This window comes from Geospiza fortis, unplaced genomic scaffold (assembly GCF_000277835.1).
Source record: "Geospiza fortis unplaced genomic scaffold, GeoFor_1.0 scaffold75, whole genome shotgun sequence".
Taxonomy (NCBI): Eukaryota; Metazoa; Chordata; class Aves; order Passeriformes; family Thraupidae; genus Geospiza; species Geospiza fortis.
Window position 1 is genome coordinate 459,431 of NW_005054360.1, and position 23,457 is coordinate 482,887.

The 23,457-nt window shown below is 37.4% G+C and overlaps 1 protein-coding gene across 1 annotated transcript in view; it reads right to left on the minus strand.

Moving 5' to 3' along the window:
* The window catches only part of ARHGAP21 (Rho GTPase activating protein 21), an 81,674-nt gene that overhangs the window by 44,564 nt on the left and 13,653 nt on the right, over positions 1-23,457 (minus strand). Inside the window, 4 exon segments of the mRNA XM_031059331.1 lie at positions 1,046-1,124; positions 4,216-4,308; positions 15,200-15,224; positions 21,247-21,429. Coding sequence (XP_030915191.1) covers positions 1,046-1,124; positions 4,216-4,282 — 146 coding nt within the window. The 5' untranslated portion in view covers positions 4,283-4,308; positions 15,200-15,224; positions 21,247-21,429.

Consider the following 23,457-nt stretch of genomic DNA (forward strand, 5'->3'; position numbering starts at 1 on the left):
AAGGAAATAAAAAAGCCCATCTGTCCAGCTCTTGTACAGACAGCATTAATGACACAAAACATGTTTCAGTCTACCTTGTCCATCACATCTCTGAATACAGTTTTGTTATTTATAAAAAAACACAAAATAACAACAAACATCCAAAACAAAACCACATGGACACAAACCACCCGAGGTGGACGCATTTTGAACAAAATCTTGAATAAAGACATCACTGAAATAGGAAAGTCAGAATCTGATTTTTCCTTCTCCAAACAGTAAGCATATCTAAGTTCTAACAGGTGACGAGCCAGTAAAAATATGACATGTGAGATGTACTTAGAAAACATTCTTTCATGCTGATCATAATACATCCTTTTGCCACATAACTCAGTGTTATATGGAAAACTTGTTGCTATAGAACAGAAATTGACACCAAGAAAACTGTAAAAAAGAAGGCAGACATGAGACATGAAAGAGTATCCAGACTCATGCACAGACATGATTTCACAAGTGGTTGTGAGTTGAAGGAGCAGTAAATATTAGTATTTTCTCAACTCTGAGCAAGGATCATAATCTGCTGCAAAACAGAGAAAAGCAAAGACTTACTGCAGATACTGTGCAGTTGTGCACTAGTATAAATTTTTCCTTCACCAGATATGCTGATTTCTAGTTCTTAGATCTCATAAGCAAGGTGGATTTTATAATCTTTTTTCCAACTGACACATGTATATATACCTAATCTATTTCAGTTCAAACTTCCTCTATCACACTTGGTGCTATTTGCTAACAAGGGACAAGTACCAACAATAAAAGGACTGTGGTACTATTCAGCACACCTATTCTCAAAACTCTTCTCAACAATCAGCAAATATATGAAAAAAGAAAAAACAAAACTGAGTGTGTATTAATGAAAATTTAGTAATATGATGACTTTTTAAAACTACCGTAAGTGGTCATTTCATGCTCAGTATATAAGAAGTAAAATGATAACACATAATATAATACTTCATTGATAATGATAATACTATCATATACTAATATAATGATAATACTATTATCTTACCTGTTCTGTATTAAAGCAATGACTTGAGAATATGTCTTCCCAATAACACTTTCTCCATTGACTTTTATAATTCTGTCACCTGTAGAGGGAAAAGTTATAACTGAAATTAGTTTGTCTAGGTGTTTTTTTAAAGAGTTTTAATTTTGTATTTCTATACCTCACAAATTCAAGAACACCCATACGTTAAATTCAAGGTTAGTCTGCCTCAAAAACCAAAAAAGATTTCTCCAAATATTTTGTTACACTGTCCTCATTTAGAGTTTCATACACTGTCATAAATTAATTGTCAAATATATTGTGTAGAGCTATTTTTAGCCTGTGATGAAAAACCTATCCTGTTCTTTTGACCAAATGGTATCTAAGACATCTCTGATCAGAAGAGCAGAAAGGTATCTTGAATTTCCTGATGAGGAGAAAATGGTCTAAAGGATTACAGGCAAGGAGCTTCAAATAGCTACTGGAGGAGGAAGAGCTGAAAGAAAGGACCTGTGCAAAGTGAGGCAAAGGGAATGGCTTTTTCAACACTGCTTTAGAAACTAAAAGCCCTTGTTGTTTTTCTGGCACGATCAAATCAAAACAAGGAAAAAGCTGTCACTCTGACTACTCACCCTGTCTTGGGGAAAATAATGATTTAAATACTTGTGCTCTGTAGAGGTTTCCCATACAAACCCCATGGATTAACAAGCTATACAGATCTGACTTTTTAATTTTGTCTGCACACAAAGCAAAACATTATGCCAATAAATTGGTATGATATTTTCAACTTTATAAAAGTTTATCTATTCCCCTTCATCCACCAGTTACCTTCTTGCCTGAAAGAAACCTGAATTTTCTGTCCTGCTTCCTAAGCAATGAAAGAAAGCTTGGTGGCAACAAGCTCTGAATCCTGGCTAGGTCATACTGCAGAACTTCCCCAGAACACACCAGATCCTTCTCTGGGACTTCAACTGGCTCTTTTCCAGGTTGTTTAAGAACAGCCTGCAATGTGGGCTACATTGCCACAGATCTTTACTCAGTATTCCCACTAAAAACTATAATTAGGAGTATCATTAGAGTAGGTCATATAATTTTATCTATATTTGTGCAGCTTTTATTTTTTCACAGAAGCAGACTAGATTACACACAGCAGTGACACGAGTCTACTTGAAATAGGCATCCCATGGATCTGCCAAAAGATCTGATGGGGACACACTGCAGAACTGGTTACATAAATGACACGAGCACAGACAACTCTGCAAGTACAACTTTATTCTGTTTCAGATCCATAGGAAGGGGAAGTCAGTGCAAAACTGTAGTGCAAAAAAGGATACAGAAACATGAAGGCTTTTTCTAACAGCTCTCTATCAGTCTGGTAGCCTGCTACATATTTTGATCAAAGTAGAAATTAATCAGAATGCCCCTTCCACACACACTTTAGTTCTTTATATTCCTGCATATAGATAAATGACAGCACGAAGATCAAGACATGAGAAATACAGATCTGTTTTGGCTGTTCATAATTCAATATTTCTAGTATTTATGAACTCCAAGATACGTTATTTTTAATGTAATGCCTTAGAGGTTAAATATGGGAGAGGTATTACCTTTCTAACTCTAATAAAGATGATTTTACAGGAGTATTCAAAAATACTTCTGAATGGACTGTCTTATATTTAAGATATCTTTCTCTATTCCTCAAGTTTGCAAGAATATTTCAAGTTTTCTGGTGAGAAGCAGACAAGTAAGCTCCTGAAATGGAGCTAATTTATCACAGGTGATGAAACTTATGTTGAAACTTTCAGTATTACAAAGGACCCTGCAGGAGTGAAACAAGAATTGATCATTTCCTAAATTCATATTGAATATTCAAGTTTTCATTTGTGTGACCATGAAATAGAGCAAAATTACACTAGAAAAAAACCAAACAAAACCAGTTAATAACAATAAAAGTTGATTCTACAAAATAAGAAATTTATACAGTGTCTGCATGAGAGGTTAAGCAATCCACCTGGCTGATTATTCCCTGAGTGTTTTATAATATCAAGACACAGATATAGTAATATATTTCACCCTAAAATTCATAAACAAGAAATACTGGCATGACCTAATTAGATGTAGCTGCTATAAGCACTGTGTTTAAGAAGATTTTACTTATTAAAAATGTCTTCTCTCATTTATTTTCTGCTCTTTATTCTGGGCTCCTAAAAATCTCTTCTATAACTAAAAAAAATATTTTCTACAGATTTCATCTCTCTCAATTTGGCAGACACTGAACAGAACAGAAATTAACATGGTTCCTCTGTACAAATTCAACATATGCTGTGCTTTATCAAGCCAAAACATCTTTATATAATAGCAATCAAATTCTGCCAAAGTAGCCCTTCTCTAAATAACTATTTAAGGAGGAGTTAAAAAAAAACCTAAAACCCTTATGGTGTAAAAATGGGATCTAGAACTGTTTTTAAACTGATCAACCTAGGAACTTTGTATTTCTTTAGGAAGAACATACAAAACTTATTCTATTCCAGTCAATTTGAGGTATATAACTCTTTTCTAAAAATATATCAACATCCCATTATCGACACAAGCACAAGCCTTTCACAGAATAGAAGCTTTGCCACGTTTTTAAGAAACCTGTGTTCATAGTGGCATCCATCTATATATGTAACTTTATCACCTGTAAGATTTTCTATTCTAATACAGTTTGGTTTTTCTTCTTTCAGCACTTAAGGTATGACACAGTTCACAAAAAAACCCTCCATGTTTTCTGCTCTCCAGTTTGATTAAATGAGCAATTGAACAGAATTTTGTAAGAATAGAGAGATTTGGACTGTTCCTATTTGATTTAAAGGAGGCAGAGTAGAAAAATTTTATTTAATGTACAAAGACCTGAACGTTTTCAGGTTACCAATTTGTCCCAAACCAAAGAAATAGGAGCTTACAGGTATTATTTTCCTTTTTTCCCTCTTCTTCATGTATTTTATTACTCTCTTTAAGTCAGCATATCAAAAAGACTAAGACTTTGATGCCTTAATAAGCAAAACAAGGTTCCAAGGTGAAAAACACTGAAGGACAACTTAAAAGCGTCTAAAGGAAAGAACAAGGTTTAAATGGAAGACAGAACTATGTAGTAGCCAACTTTAATCATATGTATTTTACATCATGTACATAAACATGCTATTGAACAGTACCTGTGCACAGCCCAGCTTCAAAAGCAGGTCCACCCTCTTTAACTTGTTTAACAAATATGGTATCCATTGGCTCCAGTCTATTTCTTTGTTTTCCTGAGAAAGAAAGAATATCTCTTAATAGCGTTTCATTATACTGCATTACAATGTTTTCATTTTAAAATACTTTGGGATGCAATCCTGCTGCATTCAGAGAGACATACAAGGAAATAGTAATGTAATAGAAAGTGAAAAATAAAATTTTAAAATCTTTCCTTAGATGGAAAAAACATTGATTTACCGTTCTCATGGACCACAAAAGTGACTTTTCAACAGTGTTTTTCAGAAACTCCAAGATGAAGTATAAAGTTTTCTTGAAGATTTACCAAGGTTCAAAAAGAAATTTATAATTCAAATAAAATGCACAGCATATGTCTGCTCATGCTGTATATCTGTATATACACAACTTCAAGTTAATCTACAGTAGTTAAAAATCATGTACAGCTGTATTTTCTTGCTTTCTCAATACACACAAGTTCTATACTTCCAGAAACACAAGCACCTTTTGGTTTTACATGCCTGTCATCAAAGCTAAGTAATTCTTTGCTAAGTAGACACAGCTTCTGAAAATCAAGACAGGAAGGTGGGGGTATGTATGGTAAAACAAACAAAAAACTCCACGGTTATACAGCAGGCTGAAATACAGTGTAGCTGTCCTACATTTGCACACAGCTGGAGTAAGCCATTTCACAGCATCTACACAGCTTCATTGATGGAATTATTATGCCAGTGAAGTTAAAAACAAAAACCAAACCCCCCAAAAACCCAGATATTCACAAAGAAAAGCACCCAGAAATAATGAAAAATAAATAAATAAATGCATCCATTAAGGCCCTGCATGGTCCAGTGCTCAGAGAAGCAGTGGCAGAACCTGAAAGGCCCCAGCCAGATCCACACAGTCTCACAGCGCCAGAGCTGGCTTTGACAGCTTGGCCACTCCCAACTCCTGGCTCCAGTTTCTACCCCTGTTGCACACCCCCAGCTAAGGAAATGCCACCTTTGGAGGCCACATGAGGAGCCAGCCCAGGGAACCGACACAGCACAAAAATAAGCTGGGCCTGTGCTCCAGTTTAGCAGGAAACCCCGGCTTGGTGGAGAGAGAGAGAGGCTTAAACTGCAAGAAAAGGAACAGCATGAGAGAAAAAGGGAATTGTTTAAAACTGCATTGCTGATAAAAGAAACTCCTTAAAACTGGCATGATTAGGTTCTAACCATTTCTGAAATGACTGGCCTTTGACTTAGGCACAAGTCTTAGGCTTTTGAAATTACTTTCCCATACTAATAAGGTGCCCCCTTAACCTCTTTTTTTAGTTCAGTTTCCATGTGGGCAAAGTTCATTTGAAAAACTTTAATAAACTGCAAAGAACCAGACCACCCTGTGACTCTGATTCAATTTTTCAGATCCTGGTTTTAGCCTAATGCGTTTATTGTGCAGATCCTCAGTGTCCTGCCATTTTACCATAAAACAGTCCAACAAAATGGCTCACTCATATGGCTCTAAATTGCCTTCTCAAAATAGTTCCAGATTGGGAGAAAATAATAAAAAAGTTTATTTGATAGAATCAGATAAATACTATATATAAAGCAACTGAATTACAAATCAAGAAACTCCAGCTGGCAGCTCAGTCCCCAAATACTTAAAATTTGATTAGCAGGATACAGCTACAAGACATACAAAATGCTCTTTGTGAGCCAAAGTTAATATCTGTCATTTTTAATCTGCAGATTTAAATAGACACTGAACATGTGATGGGTCTTGTCCTTTAAAAAGCCAGTAACATTTCAGCAAGTTTAGAGAAGCTCCAAGATTAATCTACCCAGATGCCATGAACAAAAGGTTGCTTCAACTGCTTACAAGAATGGAGTTAAAATATGACCTTTTATAGGACCACCAAACATCCTTCCCAGTGCTGCCACTTATCTTTTACTGAAGACACATACATTTCCTAAAGTGGCAAGAAAAATAAAAGTAATACAGCTTCCATGGCACATTTAATTCATCACACTTCAGCTCCTTTTATAAAATACTCTTCAAAAAATGTTAGTGACCTACTGCTAGTTTGCTTAACACTCAAGTGCTGCTTTATGCCTTGTCCATACCTGAATATGCAAACCAAGAGGTCAGGCAGATAAAGCTATTCCCATCCAGTATGTAACTCCTTTAATTCACTTCCCACTTCTGAGTAAGAGGGGAAACTCGCCACAATTTATGGAGACCAGAGACTGCAGCCTTCCCTGACATCTGACCTGCCTGTCAGCTACACCAGGCACATTATGGGCACTCACCTCACATCTCTACAGCTATTTTATCAATCAATTCAGAAAGCTAATTGCATATTAAACTTGGCTCTTTGTCCTACTTGCAGAAGGAGGCTATATTAAACAGTCATTCTTACTTCCTTAAAAAGGTCAACCACTACACTAAAAATCAATTTAAGGGGAAAAAATTAGGATAAATAGTTCAAAATGTTGATTACATTTGCACATTCATTTCACAATTCAGCAGTATCCAAATACAAGTAGAAACAAGAAGAAATCTTAGAACTCTCAAACTCTGGTAGATAAATATGTGTTCTTCACTTCTCTTTGATCATCTACACATTTGGATACAAACCAAATCTTTTTTAATCAGTAACATAGAAATGAACTTCCTTGAATACATAACCTCAATGTACATTTATACTTGGAGTTTGAAACTCAAGCAAAGCTAAGCAATATTTTTTGACAGAAGCTAACAGTACTTTTTCAGACCAGCTGAGGGGAATAAATCTTGAAAATGTGCACTCAATCATCATAGAAATAAATCTCAAGTAAAATGGATTATCTAATAACTCACCTCATGTCTCAAAATTTAACATTCACTACACTCTGATTTAATTATGCCTAAATCTCCCTGTGGTCCTGTCTGCACCCAATTATCAGGCAAAAGCAAGATGCTGCCTAGAAATGAGAACCTAAACTGCCCTCCTCCTAAACACCACAGTCTAGAACAGAATATCACAGCCAAGTGTTTTACACTAAGTTCTCCAGCTCTGCACTACATACCGTCAAGATTCATGATTTTTGTTTCTAATATTGAAAAGACCAATTTTTTGGAGCATGCCAGTAATTCCCAACAAGGTGATACAACAAAGAACAGACCTCTAGTTTGTAAGAAATATAAGCCTTATTTGTGCTTTTCCAGTGCTCATTGCTGCATATGATTCTGCCTCCTTCCTCCTTCTCCATACTTTTCTAAACAAAACAACATACTTTGTAATTGAGCATTATATTGCACGCTATCAGCAAATACAAGAATTTCTCCCAAATCTTCAATGGCAAATGAAACATAAGACATCATGCACATACAAAGAACAGGCAAAGTGTGAGCTGCCAGTAACACATTCATATATGCAAGGAAACAGCACAGATGTAAAGCACAACTTCCGTAAAAAGAACTTAATTTGTACTTCGTTCCCTCTTAAATGTAGCTATAAAGAAATATGTAGTCTTACATTAGGGCAATAAAAAGAAAAAAGAAAATAGAGCTGGTAAGTACACAACTCAGCTGACCTGAAACTGAAAAAGCCCATCAGGTTGTCGTTTCCTGTATCACTTTTGTAAGCACATGAAAATTTCGAGCATGACTAAATGGTCATCAGCCAGTATAAATTCAAAGGCAAGTTTTTGTCCAAGCAGTAGTGTAGTTTTGCCAACAGTATGACTAAAATACTGCTTGCAGTGCAATGACTCCTTCAAAGATGTTATCCAAATGAAAATATAACTTTAGAGTAAACAAACTGGTGTCTGAACTTTTAAACAGAGATTCAGCATCATCAGAAATAAGGAAAGAAATCCCCAAGTACTGAGAAGGTTCAAGACAAAAATTCATTGTCTTAAACAAGGATAGTAAGGAATCAGGAGAGTCTTAATAATAAGGTCCTTAGCCTAGACAACCAAAGTTAAGAATAAGTAGCCTGAAGAAGCATTAACACGTGTAAATCAACTGCAAGACAAATACAGAAAACCCATTTATTGAAACAAGGTTCTTCTGAGCCAGTATATTTTTTCATAATTCTATGCAAATCTTCTAATAAATCAGAGACTACATGCCACCTACAATAACCACAGAGATCACAGTAAAATCTAAAAACTAAAATTAGTGCCTTGTTTTAACTTTTGCTCAAATGGCTGCAAAATAAAGACTTTATTCATAGCACATATCATGGAATCATTCATGATCTAACCTTTATACTGCCCGGATCTATGAGCTGAGACTTCAAGTCAATCTGCCTTCACAGTCTGATAGAGAAAACAAGTCTCCCGTCGCAAAGTTACAAGGAAGCTTTCCTGACAAATGTTTAAGAGGCCACAAGTGGCAGAGAAGAATATGTTGCACTAGTAACCATCAAATTTACAAAATAACAGAATTCAAACATGCTCTCCCTGATAAAAGGAAATATTAAAAAAAACTACTGCTACTTTTAAACAGAACAGCAGAATTAAGACTAGGTAACATTTAAAACTGATTTACATTTGGGGAGTGACATCCTGCAAAGCTTGTCCTAACTCCCCCAAATTTGACATAGAAATTAATTTTATCTAGGTGCCAATTCTAGTTTAATTCCCTAAAAATCTAGATTGAAATACAGCTGCTACAAGGAACATAACTTGTGTTGTATCGAATGCAGTAACCATTACTTAGTTTTTAAACTACTCCCTGCAGACCAGACAGTATTACTGTACTGCTCTATGATTCACCTGGAAAACAAAATGACATGGCAGAAGTTATGCTATCTAATCTACCAACACACTACAACATAGCAACAAGCACTTTGTTTCTCTGAAGTCATTAACCTTTTGATATAAAACACAGATTAAAACATCTGAGTCATAAAGACTATGAAAAGTATAACCTTTACATTCTGAATAGGAAAGGGAAAAAGAAAAAACAATCTCATGCCAAAGTGCTATTGCTGACAGAGCTCTTCCTTTTGACTTGCAGAACACAAACCAGCAAGTGTTTGAAACACAGTATAGTACATACTTTCTTTCAAAGTCTCTCCAACTAGCCACTGCTTAAAAACATGCCATTGCTCCTCTTCCTCAAGGGGAGAAAAATTCTTCTGCTCAGGACAGCTGAACTGTGCTCAGAAATCCTCCTAACACAGGGATTCAAAGAAGTCTACAGTCTTGTAGAACATTTTTAATCCCAGCCCTATGCTCAGCAGATAGTAAAAGGATAACTTTCACTTTTACATTTAAGAAATCAGCCTCATGAAACACCTCAGATTAATCAATTAAGACAGGCTCTTATGCACATCTTTCTCTGACTCAAGCAGGAGGAACATTCCTCTTGAGCATGAAGATCTACAAGTATGCTTCTGAGTATCCAAGGCATTTGAGCTCCACTGGTTCAACAATGCTGAGTGACACTGATTCCTGGGATGCCTTTCAGGCAAAGGGAGGGGAGCAGATACAGCATGGCAAATGCTTCAAATTGATTACTCCATCAAAAACCTGTTAATCATTTCCCAAACTACTCAAAAAAAGGTTGCTGAACCTACAGCAGAACTTACATTTTACATTTATTAACTGAGACTATATTTAAATATAAATCACAAACCCGTCAGGATTACATCTAACTGCAAGAGGCCAACTACAGATCATTCTGCATATAATAATCTGCAAAGTGAATTTCATACATAGTAAGCATTTCTCCACTGGGCTCTGGAAAAGGAGCCCAAAGGTCTCAAGCCCAGTTCCAACAGAGCTTATTTCACCCACTGTCAAGCTCAAAGCAACTCAACCGAAAAACACCAGCCGAAACACAGTGCCAGGGATGAGCCTCTGAAAGAATGTGATAAGTAAATTAGTGCTGTTGAGTCATTTAGCAGAAAAACACTTGGCATTCAACTCTCTAACACAGGAAAAATACATTCTTATTTCTCAAAGCACCTCTGGCATTTTGATTAGGCAATTCCAAAATGGCATTTCTTCTTTTGCTTACTTTTCTGTAAACCATTTGACTAATACAACCTCAACCCTATCTACGTGCCAAGGTAGGGGGAGAAGATGAGAAAATAATTTGGCAATGTCATGGAAAATGTGTAACACAGGTTCAGCTTAGTTACAAACTCTCCAAAACTGTTTTCTCATTGCATTATTTGCCATTACTATGACTTCATTCAATTCTCTCAAATGAAACCTTTTTAAGTTTAAAATTTAATCTATGATTAGTCTAGAGGATTTACTATAGTCATTAGATAAGCATAGAGCAATACAATTTTTATCTAAAGTGGTCAATCTATGGACTCTCCCTTAAATCCTTGGGAATTACACTTCATATTTTTATTCAAACTCAAAGATGATTTGAACCCAACAGAAACCGCTGAGAAACATTATACATGTGACAAGCTGGAAAATGAGTCCATTAGACATTCTGGATGTACTGTAAGGGAACAAGGAATCATCAGGCTGTGATCTCAGTGGAAAACTGTGAGTTTTCTTTTAGCATTCTCAACATTTAGGTGTTAAAAAATTAACTTGGATCAAAAATCCACAAAAAGGGCAATTTACTGTCCCGCTATCCTGAAGCATTACTCTTAAACACCTCTTGTCTTTTATTCCTAATTCTACTACCACATGGCTTGGACCCTAACACCCCAGCCATCTATGACCTCTCCACATATTTGCTTTCACGTTCATCCTCTTGTTCTCACCTACCTTGTTCCCATCATCACAGGCACAATATGTTTATTTCATAACAGACTGAGCCGATAGACCATGATGTTAAAAAACATGGGATTAAATTAAATCCTGGGAGAACACAAACTACATTAATCAACAGTCTGTTAAAAGAAATGAAATATTAATAACTCCAGGCCTTACATAAGCAGCAGTAATGTAGGAAAAAAACCTTTTCCTGCGTTTTTTTCCACCCTTCTCTCAAAGGCTCTACCCTGCCAGAGCAGACTTGCACAGAGCTGAAGAAGGACAAGTAATAAATTGCAACTATTTAGCATAGACAATTGAAGGGTAGAAACTTTTATACATATTTAGGCACATAAAAAAAAAAAAGCCTGGTGATAAAATTTAATTTCTAGACTTCTCAGTGAAAACATGTCTAAGGTCTCATTAACAAGCACACACTGGGACTCTACACAAAAATACACTGAATAATATACCTAAGGTTGACTTAAATTTTTATGGGAAAAGGAGCTTCTAGTTGTTACAGGTACTTCTACATAGAAATGTAGATAAAAGTACAAAAAGCAAGATCATACTATTAAGAAAAAAAGATACTGGATTATAATGATATTGGATCCCCAGGTACTATGTTAGACACAAAATAGCTTTGGTTCTATTGAAAGATAAAATTTCTTTCAGTCTATTTCTTTATGCTTATCCCTGTTCACTTTAATCACAATCACCAAGCCAAAACTTTTTAAAGGAAAACACGTTTTAGGACAATTTACAAGAAAATACTTTCATATGTACAAAACCTGTCTTTTGGCATTTACAATTTAAGTAATGTTTGAAGGACAAGAAGATATGGAATCATATTAAATGCACAATTAAATCAAATGGAATGAACTTTTCCTCCAGCTCCACTCATTAGGTCTTGATACACCTAATGAGGTGCAAGTTTTTAATAAGAATGCTAGGTTTTTAATAGGTATAGGTATTTTTCAGTCTGGCTCCAAATATTCCTAATATGCTCTCTTGGAAGACTTCTACCTGTGAGATACCACTTTAATAAATAACAGAGTACAGAAACTCCAGAAATAACAGAGTATAGAGCAACTCCAGAAAATAGGAAGAATGGCAAACCGACAGCAAGACGCTCTCAAAACACACAAAACAAATACTCCAAGTTATTTCTGGGAGTAACAACTCCAAGAAATATGTAATACAGACTGGTCAGTATAACAGAGATTCTCTGGAAAGCAGAAGCTGATAAAAGCTTCCAATCAGTGACCAGATAGATAGAATGCACCTGGTTAGAGAAGCCTTACAACTACTTGGCTTAAGATCAACAACCTGGAGCAGTGAAAGTGGGAAAAGAACTGATAACCTTAAAATAGTAACTACAAAATATTTAGGTAAATCTGTTGTGATGCCCTTCCAGGAGATAACAGGGTGCTGAAGTCTCCCTCAAGAAGCAGCATGTGCATATTTGAAGCCCCCATGGCTTGTCTGAAGAAAGCCTTGGCTACTTCTTCCATGGGAGGGCAGCAGCAGACACCCACCAAAACACTACCCACACATCCTGGCCACAGGCTCTAAGCCCACAAAGGCAACTCAAGCCCTATGGTCTCCCAACCTGTTCTTCCCAGTGTCTCTGCTCAGCCACTGCAGCACCTGGCCCTCTCCTGTGGGATATCCCAGCACCCTCTGGGTGGGTGTGCAGGGGCTCCAGCCAGCTCCTGAAAAAGGCACGAGAGCTCCATGCTGTTGTCCTGCAGGCTCTCTCTTGTTCATGTGCACAGCTGAGGTGGTCCCTTTCTGTCCCTGCTGTTGACCATGAGGATGCTGTGACCAGGAGACACTTAACCCCTTTGCCTGACAACCCAATCTTGCTTTTAGGCCATCAACTCCCTCTGGTGTCATTCCTATTTAAGAGCTCTCCCGGACAAATTGGCATTACCTTCCATTATAAATGCTTTGAAACTTTACTGCTTACCAAAAGGAAGATAAATGCAAGCCAGGAGCTTGATCTAAGTACATACTAAAATTCTATACCAGAACCTAAAAAATATATTCTTTCACTGTTAGAATACATCAAACAGGGTACATGCTTTTATCTTCTGCCCTCTAGACTTAATTAGGCGCTTTGATCCTTTGGAAAAATATTCAAGTGGTCTCAATGAAAGGCAATAGCAACAGAGATGCTTTAATCCACATTCACCTAATCAAATATATAAATGCTGAATTTGATAAGAAGCCCTAATTTTTAAGAGGTAAGCTTAATCTATGACAAGGGCAAAGCATAAAGGGCAGGTAATTACAAATTTTCACTGAAAACTGACACAAAAAAGACACTTCTGTACTGGCAAACACTGCCTCACAAAAACAAAATGCTTGGATCCCCTTAGCTTAGTCTTTCAGAGAGGAAAGATCAAGCGAATTAAGCGAATTATGACGTACAAAGTTGAAAAGTGTTTCTCAATAGGGTGTTTTCAGTTAATTTCGGCACGGTTTCACAGAGGCCGGTTTTCCAATCTGACTGCAATGCAGGGACCGGCCACCAGGTGGCTCCAGCGCCCGGTCCCGGGCGCGCCGTTCCCAGCGGAGCGGTTCGGCGCCGAGCTGGGCTGCGGAGCGCTCCGGCAATGCCGGGATAACCCTGCACGGAACTTCTGCCCCACCTGCTCCTGCTGCTGAACAAACATCGCTGCTGCGAACATGTGAAATGAGTCCTGCGTTTCTCCTCACTTTCTCCGCACAAGCTGCCTGCTCCTCTTATTTGGGAACAGGCAACTTGCAGCAATGTAAATAAAGAGTTTCATCCATCCTGTACCCCCCCAAAGATCGTGCCAAATGCTGGAGAAAAGCGTCTAACACACTTCGCCCCATTTTGCTGTTTTTTAAGGTTTAATACACAAAAGTGGCAGGTTAATTTTTACTGACATCTACATCCTCTGCCTCACAGTCGTTTTTTCTCTTTCCAGGGCGACAAGTCCAACCTTCTCTCCTTCATAAGAATGCTGTTACCTTCCAGGGCATTTGTGCCCTCTGATCTGTATTTCAAGGCATACAACATACCATGGTGCTATAAATAAGCAATAGTTGAGCTATGATGCATGCGTTTAGAAGCTACATAAAAATTTCCAGAAAGTAATCTTATTTTCACCTTGACAGGTCTCATGGTGAACCAAGGATTTGTTCACTGCTGTTTCTCTACTGAAAAATAGCTCTCAGATAACGTTTTAGATAAACAGACCTACATTGTATCTTTAGCTGCCCGAGCTCTCCCTGTAAGAACAAGAACACCACAGAACTTTTTTCTCTAGACCACAAGTGGTGTCTTCCATACCGGTTTGGCACAAAAGATCAACTCCCTTCCCTTCCTAAAGGAACCTGCCTTTTCCTAAGTCAAAACAGATAAAGGACGCTTCAGGTTTAGGGAATGATAAGAAGTAGGAAGAGATTAACTTTTCACTGTTTAACACACAGGTGATGACAGCTGAGTAAAACTAGGAGGATGAAATGGATGACTCTATCTTCCAAGAGAACAGTAAGAAAGTTCAAATAAATTCATATTTCCTAGAATGCTTCTAATATATCACAGCTACACAAAGTAAATGGAAACAGGAATTCACACATATTCTTTGTCTTCCAACAAAAGGAGGTACTTAAAGGCACACTGAAAGCAGGTCCCATGCTTTGCTAGAAATGAGAAGCCACCACCAGAAGCAGCAGTCAACCCATGCTGTCCCCCAGCCAGCTGCACTGCTGTGGCAGGCAGAGCACCAGGGGAACCCTGCAGGGGCTCCCAATGCACATAATCCCACTGCCCCTGTGCCTCACCATCGTGACAGACTGGGGAAACAGAAAAGTGGGAATGGGCTCCCAAGCTGGAAACCATCTTCCTTAAATCAACATGTTTTTCACTCTTTTAAAGGAAAAGTAAGATATCAGGAAAAAGAAAGCATGGATGAGAAAACAGCTAAATACCAAAGAGAAACTTCAATTAAATGGGATGGAGATTTAGGGTAAATTTATAAAAAATAAGTTTATGAGTGAATTAAGAAAGAAAGCAGACAAAGGCAATGAGAGAAGGCGAAAGCTGTGAAAATGGAGGGAAACTGACTGGCATAACCTAGAATTAAGTGGCTGATCAATGAGCCTGATGCTCACACTGAAGTGATTTTAAATTTCAAGCTCTTAGGTAGCAATTCAAGTCTATTACACAGTTGAAGCATTCAATATACTGGATCTATAAGAGAGTAAAAACAAGACATACCTTGTCTATTCCCATTCTCTTCATCCTAAAGAGGAAGAAAGAGTGCATATTAAAAATTCAATAAATGAAAAAAATGCATAGGCAGCTCTAAGATACAAAGACTTGAAGTGAACTGGTAAAGGTTAAGTCTATATTTTGGTACCTCCTACTTTGTTCACAACTATTTGACTTAGAGAATTAAGGCTCTTATTCTGAGAATGTAGAGAATAGCTATTTTAAAGACAACTAATCACAATCCTATGAAATATTCCCACAGAAACAACATGAACAGGATTATATGAAAACAAATGTACTAAACCCCATGAATTATTACCATGAAGCCTCATACTGCACTCCGTGTTGTTGCAAGCATGTGTCACCCTGAAAGCCAGGCAGGAAAGGTTACACTTTAATCAGCTCACCATTCAAAGCTGTATATGCAAGAGATACAAAATATTTTGTAAGCAATGTCCGAATATGCTTCCTGAAATTTGAACCGAGTTTGTTTTGCCTTCAGTACTACTACTGCTACCAGAGGAAAACATGTACCCCAAACACTATTTAGTAAACAACCTTGAAGAGTTTCCTTCTGCTCACTGATCCCAATAATCACACAACTGGAAAGTACTGGGGGAAAATGGCATGCTTAAACTAAAATAAATAAATAAGTAAATATTACTTATGTTACTTTCTTGTCAACATTTTGGTATGAAGATCAGGGTTAACCCTGTCTACAAAGCTCTACCACTTAAGAAGCAAAATTACCTAACAAGGAAAATACCTGCTTGCTTTCTAAACTTCACAGAGTAATAAATACTTAATCAAATACAATTTCTGAGATGAATAGGCAGTATTTGAAAAATATTTCTAACTACTCAGCTAATTAGAACAGCTTTGTCCTGAAGGAAAGACGAAGCAAGCAAATGACCACAGAAATAATTTCACCTGGATATTTCCTCCTAGTTTTAGATGGACTAACTCAAAATTTCTAGTTATTTTGTATTTAAAGCAAAATCACTATACTTTTCAAATTATATAAGTTCAAAGCAACTACACACTGACCTGAGTAATCCATTCAAGAGAGAGACTTGAAGAAAGAGAGGAAATAAGATGCAGATATGAACACTGTATAATGGTGAGGAAAAGACAAGTCTGTCCTAGCAGCAAGAAATTTCTTAACAAGGCATACAAAGTTCTGCTGGAGCTTTGAAAGATAACTTTAAGAGACAAAGAAATAAAGAATAAAAGAACTCTCCCAAAACCAAAATACAGCGTTAACAAAAATCTAGCATATATGCTACTTTTAAAAAGCCATGATAATTGTTATTGCTGCCCAAACTCTGTATCTCTAAGTTGGACAGTCCTGTCTGCTCTATACTTTGGTAAAAATGGCACACTAGAAGGTAAGTACCATGACTGCTTATTCTTGGAGCTCTGTAACAGTCAGCTGGCTTTGAACTACAATCAACAGCCCCGAATTAGACACAGGTAACTTCTGCACATACTGAGTTGTGGCCCTGTCTGTCAAGTGAAAAAACATCTTTAGGACTTGAAATAATGAATTCATAGTCTGAAAAATCTGGGTTACCTGTATGGGATACCACTTGGTTTGATGCTCTTTAACCAACATTTTTGAAGAGAAATTTAGCTAATGTAGAAATGCCATAATTTATGAAATACTGCAGTGGTTTTTTTCAGTTTTGTCACTGGTCATGCAAAGTTCTGTTACCAAATACAGCTGCAAAACATTATTTTTTCATGGTATCAAGCCAATGAGATCCGTCTTTGAAAAATGGAATGAAGGCTTTATAACACAAATGTTTTGAAACTAGCTTTCCCTCCTACGTTCACCCCTACACGTGGCAAGATGTCAGTGTATGCTGCATCCATTCCTGATGAGAAGAATTTATCACTTACTTGCTTCTCAGGCAAATGAACTTGGGAGAACAAACACCACATGCAGAAACTGTGTGTTTCTAACAAATCCTAATGAACACCTGATGTTAAAGGCATTATGCAACACTTGCTTTTTGCAATGCTAGTTTAAAAAATCTTCCACACATTCCATATTCACTTTCTTAAGGGAAAGGAGGCACAGGAAGCAAGCACAATACATAAATGGGTCATTCCTGAATGTGCAGCTATTCCCAGTTTGGTGTGTGTCCCCACAGAAGCACAGTCAAGTACTTCTGCCAGAATGAAATGTATCAAATCACACCCTCAATTTCCAAGGTCATTTTTCACATAGGGCTGTCCCTCCCAAGAGACTGACCAGACAACAGTTTTTTCCATAACCTATCAGAGTGTTCGTAAGTTAGTTAATTAAGGCCAATTATGGTGAGAAAGAGACCCTTGATTGGTACTTAAATAGCTGTTTTATGCAAGAATCATGAAAAGATAGTAGAACTTAGCAAAATACCCTGAATTTGACCTAGATCTGCACTACTACATATATATGGAATGCTAAATGAATTAGACAAAAATGTTTAATTTTTATATATTATATATATAATTTTTATATACTCCTATAAGGAGTTTATGTATCAAGACAAGAGTGCTTTAGGACCCAGAGCAGTCAGCCACATCTTGGAGGCAGATCTGCCTAGATCTCTTTCCTTGCAGCAAATTCTTCAGACAATAAACAAAAAGGCTTTAGAACAGAGCAAAAGTTTTATTAGACTAACAACTAGAACACTGAACCTCTCAAAATTAAAAGCTCATCACCTCAAACACATCTAACCAGAGAACAGATTATACATTTTATGAAGTAATGCCCACTCTTCTCCACTGAAATACATCCTCTGGCATGCAGTTCTTTGCTTCCAAGAAAATTCACCTCAGTGGCTTTCCAAGCAGCAGCATCCTCCAGCATATAGAAAGCTTATCCTCCAATTCCCATGGAATATGCAGCTGTGGCGTGATCTTTACCACACCCTGCAGGCTAAGAAAATTATGCTCAATGTTCTAGAGATGCTACTGTTCCCCCTTGTGAAGAATCTTGTCCTCCTCTTCCCACAGGATTCCACCTGACTCATTAATAGTTTTTTCAAACATGCAAAACACAAGCAACAGGAGCAGAACTTTGAATGGAGACACTTTCATCAGTATTTCTGAATGGGAACCTACAGTAGGTATTAAAAAAAATCAAAAACATATATATCCTCAAGAATGTGGGAAGACTGTTCAAAAGCACTTTTAGATATTTTTCTTTCTTTTCACTACCACTACTAGTTTATGTTGATTTGTAGTAAAATTTAAGAGATCGTAGGGCAAGCTTACACTGGGGGGAAAGGGCAGGGAGAAATTAACAAACAATAAAATAAAGAAGGTAGAATGCTTTTTACCCTCAGGTAAACAATAGAGACTTCTGCACTGATCTAGAGGGAAAGCACCAGCATCCCACTGACACCTGTGATAACAGAGGGGCTGTGGCTCTGGGAAGCCGGTCAAGGATTGAGTGACTCCAGCTGCTATGTAAAGGGCATCTTCAACATCCAGCTGTAATCTCTGTTTTATATCAGCAGTGGCTGCATCCTCAGGTGTGAAGGAGGGACAAGGCTACGACAAGATTAAAAACAGTCACAAAACCAAATCATATTCATTGTTATTATACTCCCTTTGAGGAGTGAAAAATGAAACATCTGACTTCTGAGGCACTTACAATTTTGATCAATGAGGAAAGAGAGAGGACTGATACTTGAGCTTACAATCAATGACAGAGACTGTAATTAGCTGGTAACCTTATCTGATCAAAGATCCTACTGAACAGCTGAGAAATCAGATTTGCCTCATATTAGGATCAGGCTGACAATAGGTGAATTTCATTCTTTTGTACCACAACTCAGGTACATAAATTTCTACAAAAGCTACCTGATGAATACTTGTAAATAGTAAGATCTGTACATTTTTTTGCTTCACCTCATGGACATTAAAAGGAAGAGAAGAAGAATATAACCATTCAGGTTAATTAATACAACTGCTCAGGTTAATGTAACCATTCAGGACAAGAGCTCTGTCCAAATGAACCTCACCATCTTTATATGTAACTGAATCCATGAATAAAGGTGTTACAGTATCCAATCATCTCATTATTTCCCTTTCAAAATCAGACAGAAATAGGAATGAATGAACCAGATTCTAACATGTCAGAGAAGAAACTGAGAAAAAATTAAGAAGGCATGAAGATCTCTCTTGCAGAAAAAGAGCGAGTTAAGAGCTTCAAGACAAGGTGCTGGTCTCACTGTGAACTGCTTGGGTGTCTCAAACCATCAGATATGAACCAGAGAGAAAGGACTGATATTTAATTTTTATAATGCCCTTCCCTTGTGCCTGTCTCCTTTTGCATGTGAAAAACATACTGACTCCCTCAGAGACATCTAGTGATGGCTTTTTTCCAGAACACATCCAGTCAATTCTTAGTTAAGGAGGCTAATCCTGCTTATGCTGTTTATTTTCACCCTCAGCACAAATAGGGGCTCTTGTTGAGAGATGCTAACAAGTGCATGTCATTTGTTCTGCTCAAGGCTAAGGCTTCCCCACTCTCCTTCCTCTGTTTCACACTGAATTCAACCAGAGACTGCTATTACCTGTGCTCAATGACAGAAATGTTGGGATCACCTGATACTGCTAACAGTTTCACTTCCATCTAACTTCAGTCACTCCTTGTTGAGGAAAAAAATTTGGGCACTCAAGTGAATGCTGAATAGCTGAGGTAAACTGGAAAAATGTGCCAACTTTCTTCTGCAAAGTTTTTACTACTTCAAAAGAAATCTAAGAGCCACCAAGGGCAGGCAAAGACCAACAACTTTACTGAAAGACACCTGCATCAGTCAATTCACTTCATGCTCTTTCCGGAAAGTATCATCACCCATTCTCCAGCTTGGTAAGAATTTATTCTTCTGCCTAACTGGAAAAACAAAAGCAAAACAGAGGGGCAGCATAGCTCATGAAAACTACTACACTTGATGCCTTTAAAATGAACAGATGTGTTACCCTGGTTTTTTAAGATCTTCTAGGCCTTCTGATATGGACATTCTTGTGGTGAACTTTTCCAGACACTTTCTGTAAATAACTGATTGTTTTGTCTTCTTTTATGGAGGAGGAGAAAGTTGATGGACTGCTGGTTTGACCAGTGTCATTGGAGAGGTGTCCCTATCACTCTCCAATCCACTGTCACTTTTGGAAAACTATAAGTGTTGGAGTCAGAGAATAAACTTCCTCTTTCTTCCTTCACCTGGAGAACCGTGGTGTGCTTGCATTCTTGCGTGTCCGATAGTGACACAGATGTTATTTGAACTCACTAAGAAACAGCCCCTCACAATTTTCAAATTCCTCTCATTATTAAATGGACTTTTTCTCAACACTCCATGTTACAGCAACTTTCAAAAGCTTCAGTCACAAAAAAGAACATGTACATGCTTTGAGCAAGGAAGACCAATTAGCTACTTAACATTCAGATATTCTTGTTTTAAATTTTTAAAAATGTAAAATACTTTAAGAAAGTTGTCTTTTGATGTAGGCCAATATATATCTTGTTTATATTCATCTCAACTGCAGATCCTCTTTTCAGCAGAAAGAATGTAACACTGAAACACAATCTGTCTTTCTAATATACAACTGAGTTTAGGATACTCAGCTAGAAACCAAAACAAACATTCTTCTTCATCTTTTAATGTGATGGTGTGACAAACTTCAGCAGGGGAGGGGAAGAGCAACAAAACCCAAACATCCTACCCTTCAAGTCTACACTTCAGAACAGGTACAGACTAAGTAATGACATTGGCTTTGGGCAAAAAGAATCTACAGAGAAATATTTACCTGTTCTGCAATGACTACTGTTCCTATCCATGATACAATTATTTTTGACTGACAAACTCAGTCAATTCCATTTTATTGGAACAGATCAGCAAACAGCTATCAAACAATGTCATGACCCCACCCACCTTACAAGGGATCTTTCATCTGTGTAAGACAGATCTATAAACACATTTACTTTCAAGTAAGTGGGATTTATGACCCTAAAAGGTACAAGGCTTAATATAAAGGGCTTCATTATTAATTCCACTTACTTTAAAAGAAAACTGAACTGCAGATTCCGGAGGGTAAACTATGAAGTGTCTTAAGGTGAAGCCAAAACCCTGAGATGTCCTCCTTAGCACGACAGTTTTAGGACCAGGCCAAGAGAAAGTTTCTTCCTCCTCCGATGGTGATATAGCTTCACTCTGCTCTTTTCCATCTTTATTTTTTGATGCCTAAAAGAGAAAAATATATGCAGAGGAGTTTTAATTTGGATCATTGAAAAATAAAAAGAAAACAAGAGTAAGAATTCCCAGACACGCCTGTACACTTGAAAATAGAATTTCTCTCCCCATAACCAAAATAACTTGATGATCACTAGTACTTTTAAATGTGTATACTAAAGCAGCACCCTTTACACCATTGCACCTCTGGTCATACTGCATATAGAACAGCACTTAAATTTTAAATAAGGTTTAGATATTTAAAAGAATCAGCATTCAACAATGAAAGACTTGAAGGAACCATAAGAAATGCATACAGCTTGCATGTTTAATTTGCCTTCTATTTAGAGATAAACATGTGACTTCCGGGACCCCATTTCTGGCTGTACGTATCTCACATACACAAGTACAAAACAAACTTCTCCTTCCCACACAGTTCAGGGATGATTTTCTTGACTACTACCTCCCCACTTAATACAAGTAAAACAGAACATGAAATTGGTTAGACTTCTCCAGTAAGACATTTTTCTCCAGTCATATCTATTACTTAACCTTTGCTTTTTCCACCCTTAGCTATTGTCTCTGAACATTTCAGTATGCAAATTCTAAACACAAAAGTAAAAAAAAAATCTCCTTTCCTTTTACAGTCCTACTGCAATCCTTCCTCTCATACAGAAATAAGCAATCTTGGGTAGGTTTTTTTCTTATGGGTAATTTTATATACCTACGACTCAAGCAACATATTAAAATATCTACTTTCTCAGCCTTATATAAAATTTTCCATTTCAACTTTCAAAGTGAGTGCCACACCAGCACTCAAAGGCAGGAGACACAAAGAAAGCATGCAAAATTCTATGACCCTCCTCTAAAGATTCTAGTTCAACGATGCGTGAAACAAATTTAGATACCAGAGCCTATAGCCTATTCAAAGGGTATTCAAACAGAAATAATAGTCTTCTTGTCCTCCAGTAGCTCTGCTGCTGTGGCTCAGCAACTGGCTGATCAGTGCCAGAATTTACTGCTCAGTTTCTCCCTGTCCTACTCAAAAATAATCTCTTTTGCTTCAGTCTTAGAGCTGGATTCTCAAACTGCAGGGCTAGTTGGCAAGGTGGACTCAGCCAGCTCCAACCAACATCTACAGAGAACAGAGAGCATTTCCACTCTAACCACAAGGAGACCAACACACTACTACAAGGAAAATATTGCAGCTCCTTAGTGAGAGTTAATCCGCCAGAACAACATTTTGCATCCAGGTATGTAAAACACAACCCATTTGTCCACAGATGCTACAGTCTGTCCTCAGAAACCCCCCCCTTGCTTTTGTCCAACAGGGAGAACCAGCAAATACTAGCAGCAAGTGCTCCAAAGAACAGCCTCCCTACCTCCAATAACCCTGTTTTCATCAAGAAAAAAACACACACATGGACACTACAGCCAAGCCAAGAAATGGAGCTGCTTCAGCAACAAGAAAATATGGAGAAATCAGAGCAGCCTGACAGTCTGCCCTTCCAAACAGCCTGGAAGAATTAATGGCAGATTCTGGAAAGAACAGTTATAAATATCAAGGACTCCATCTCAGCCTAGTCTGTCCTCAACTATCATCTTCATTCATGTTTTAAAGTGTTAGTGCAAAACCGAGAAGACTCTGCAATTAGATGACTAATGAACGAAAAATTAGTGAGCACTGCGGAACTGCCAAGATGAGAGGCTTGAGCTTCAAGTTCAAACAATGCAAAGATTAGTAAAATTTACATAATCCTTTAGCCTAAGGATGGAGTTTGTTATTGAGGTGCTCCTAACCACTCTGTTCAGCTTCTGAACACAAGAGCATTTTATCAATTCTGCACATATAAATGTTGCTTTTCAGGCTTTCAATCTCAGAACACATGCAGAAACTGGAGCCAGTAAGAACATCTTGATCCTAGTAAACTGGCAAAAGAAATAGCTTCTAGTAAGAAAAATATCACTGGCCTCTAAAAAATGACAGTGATTTCCTCCATCAATTGACTCACAGCAACCCATCTATTTAATATTCCCTTG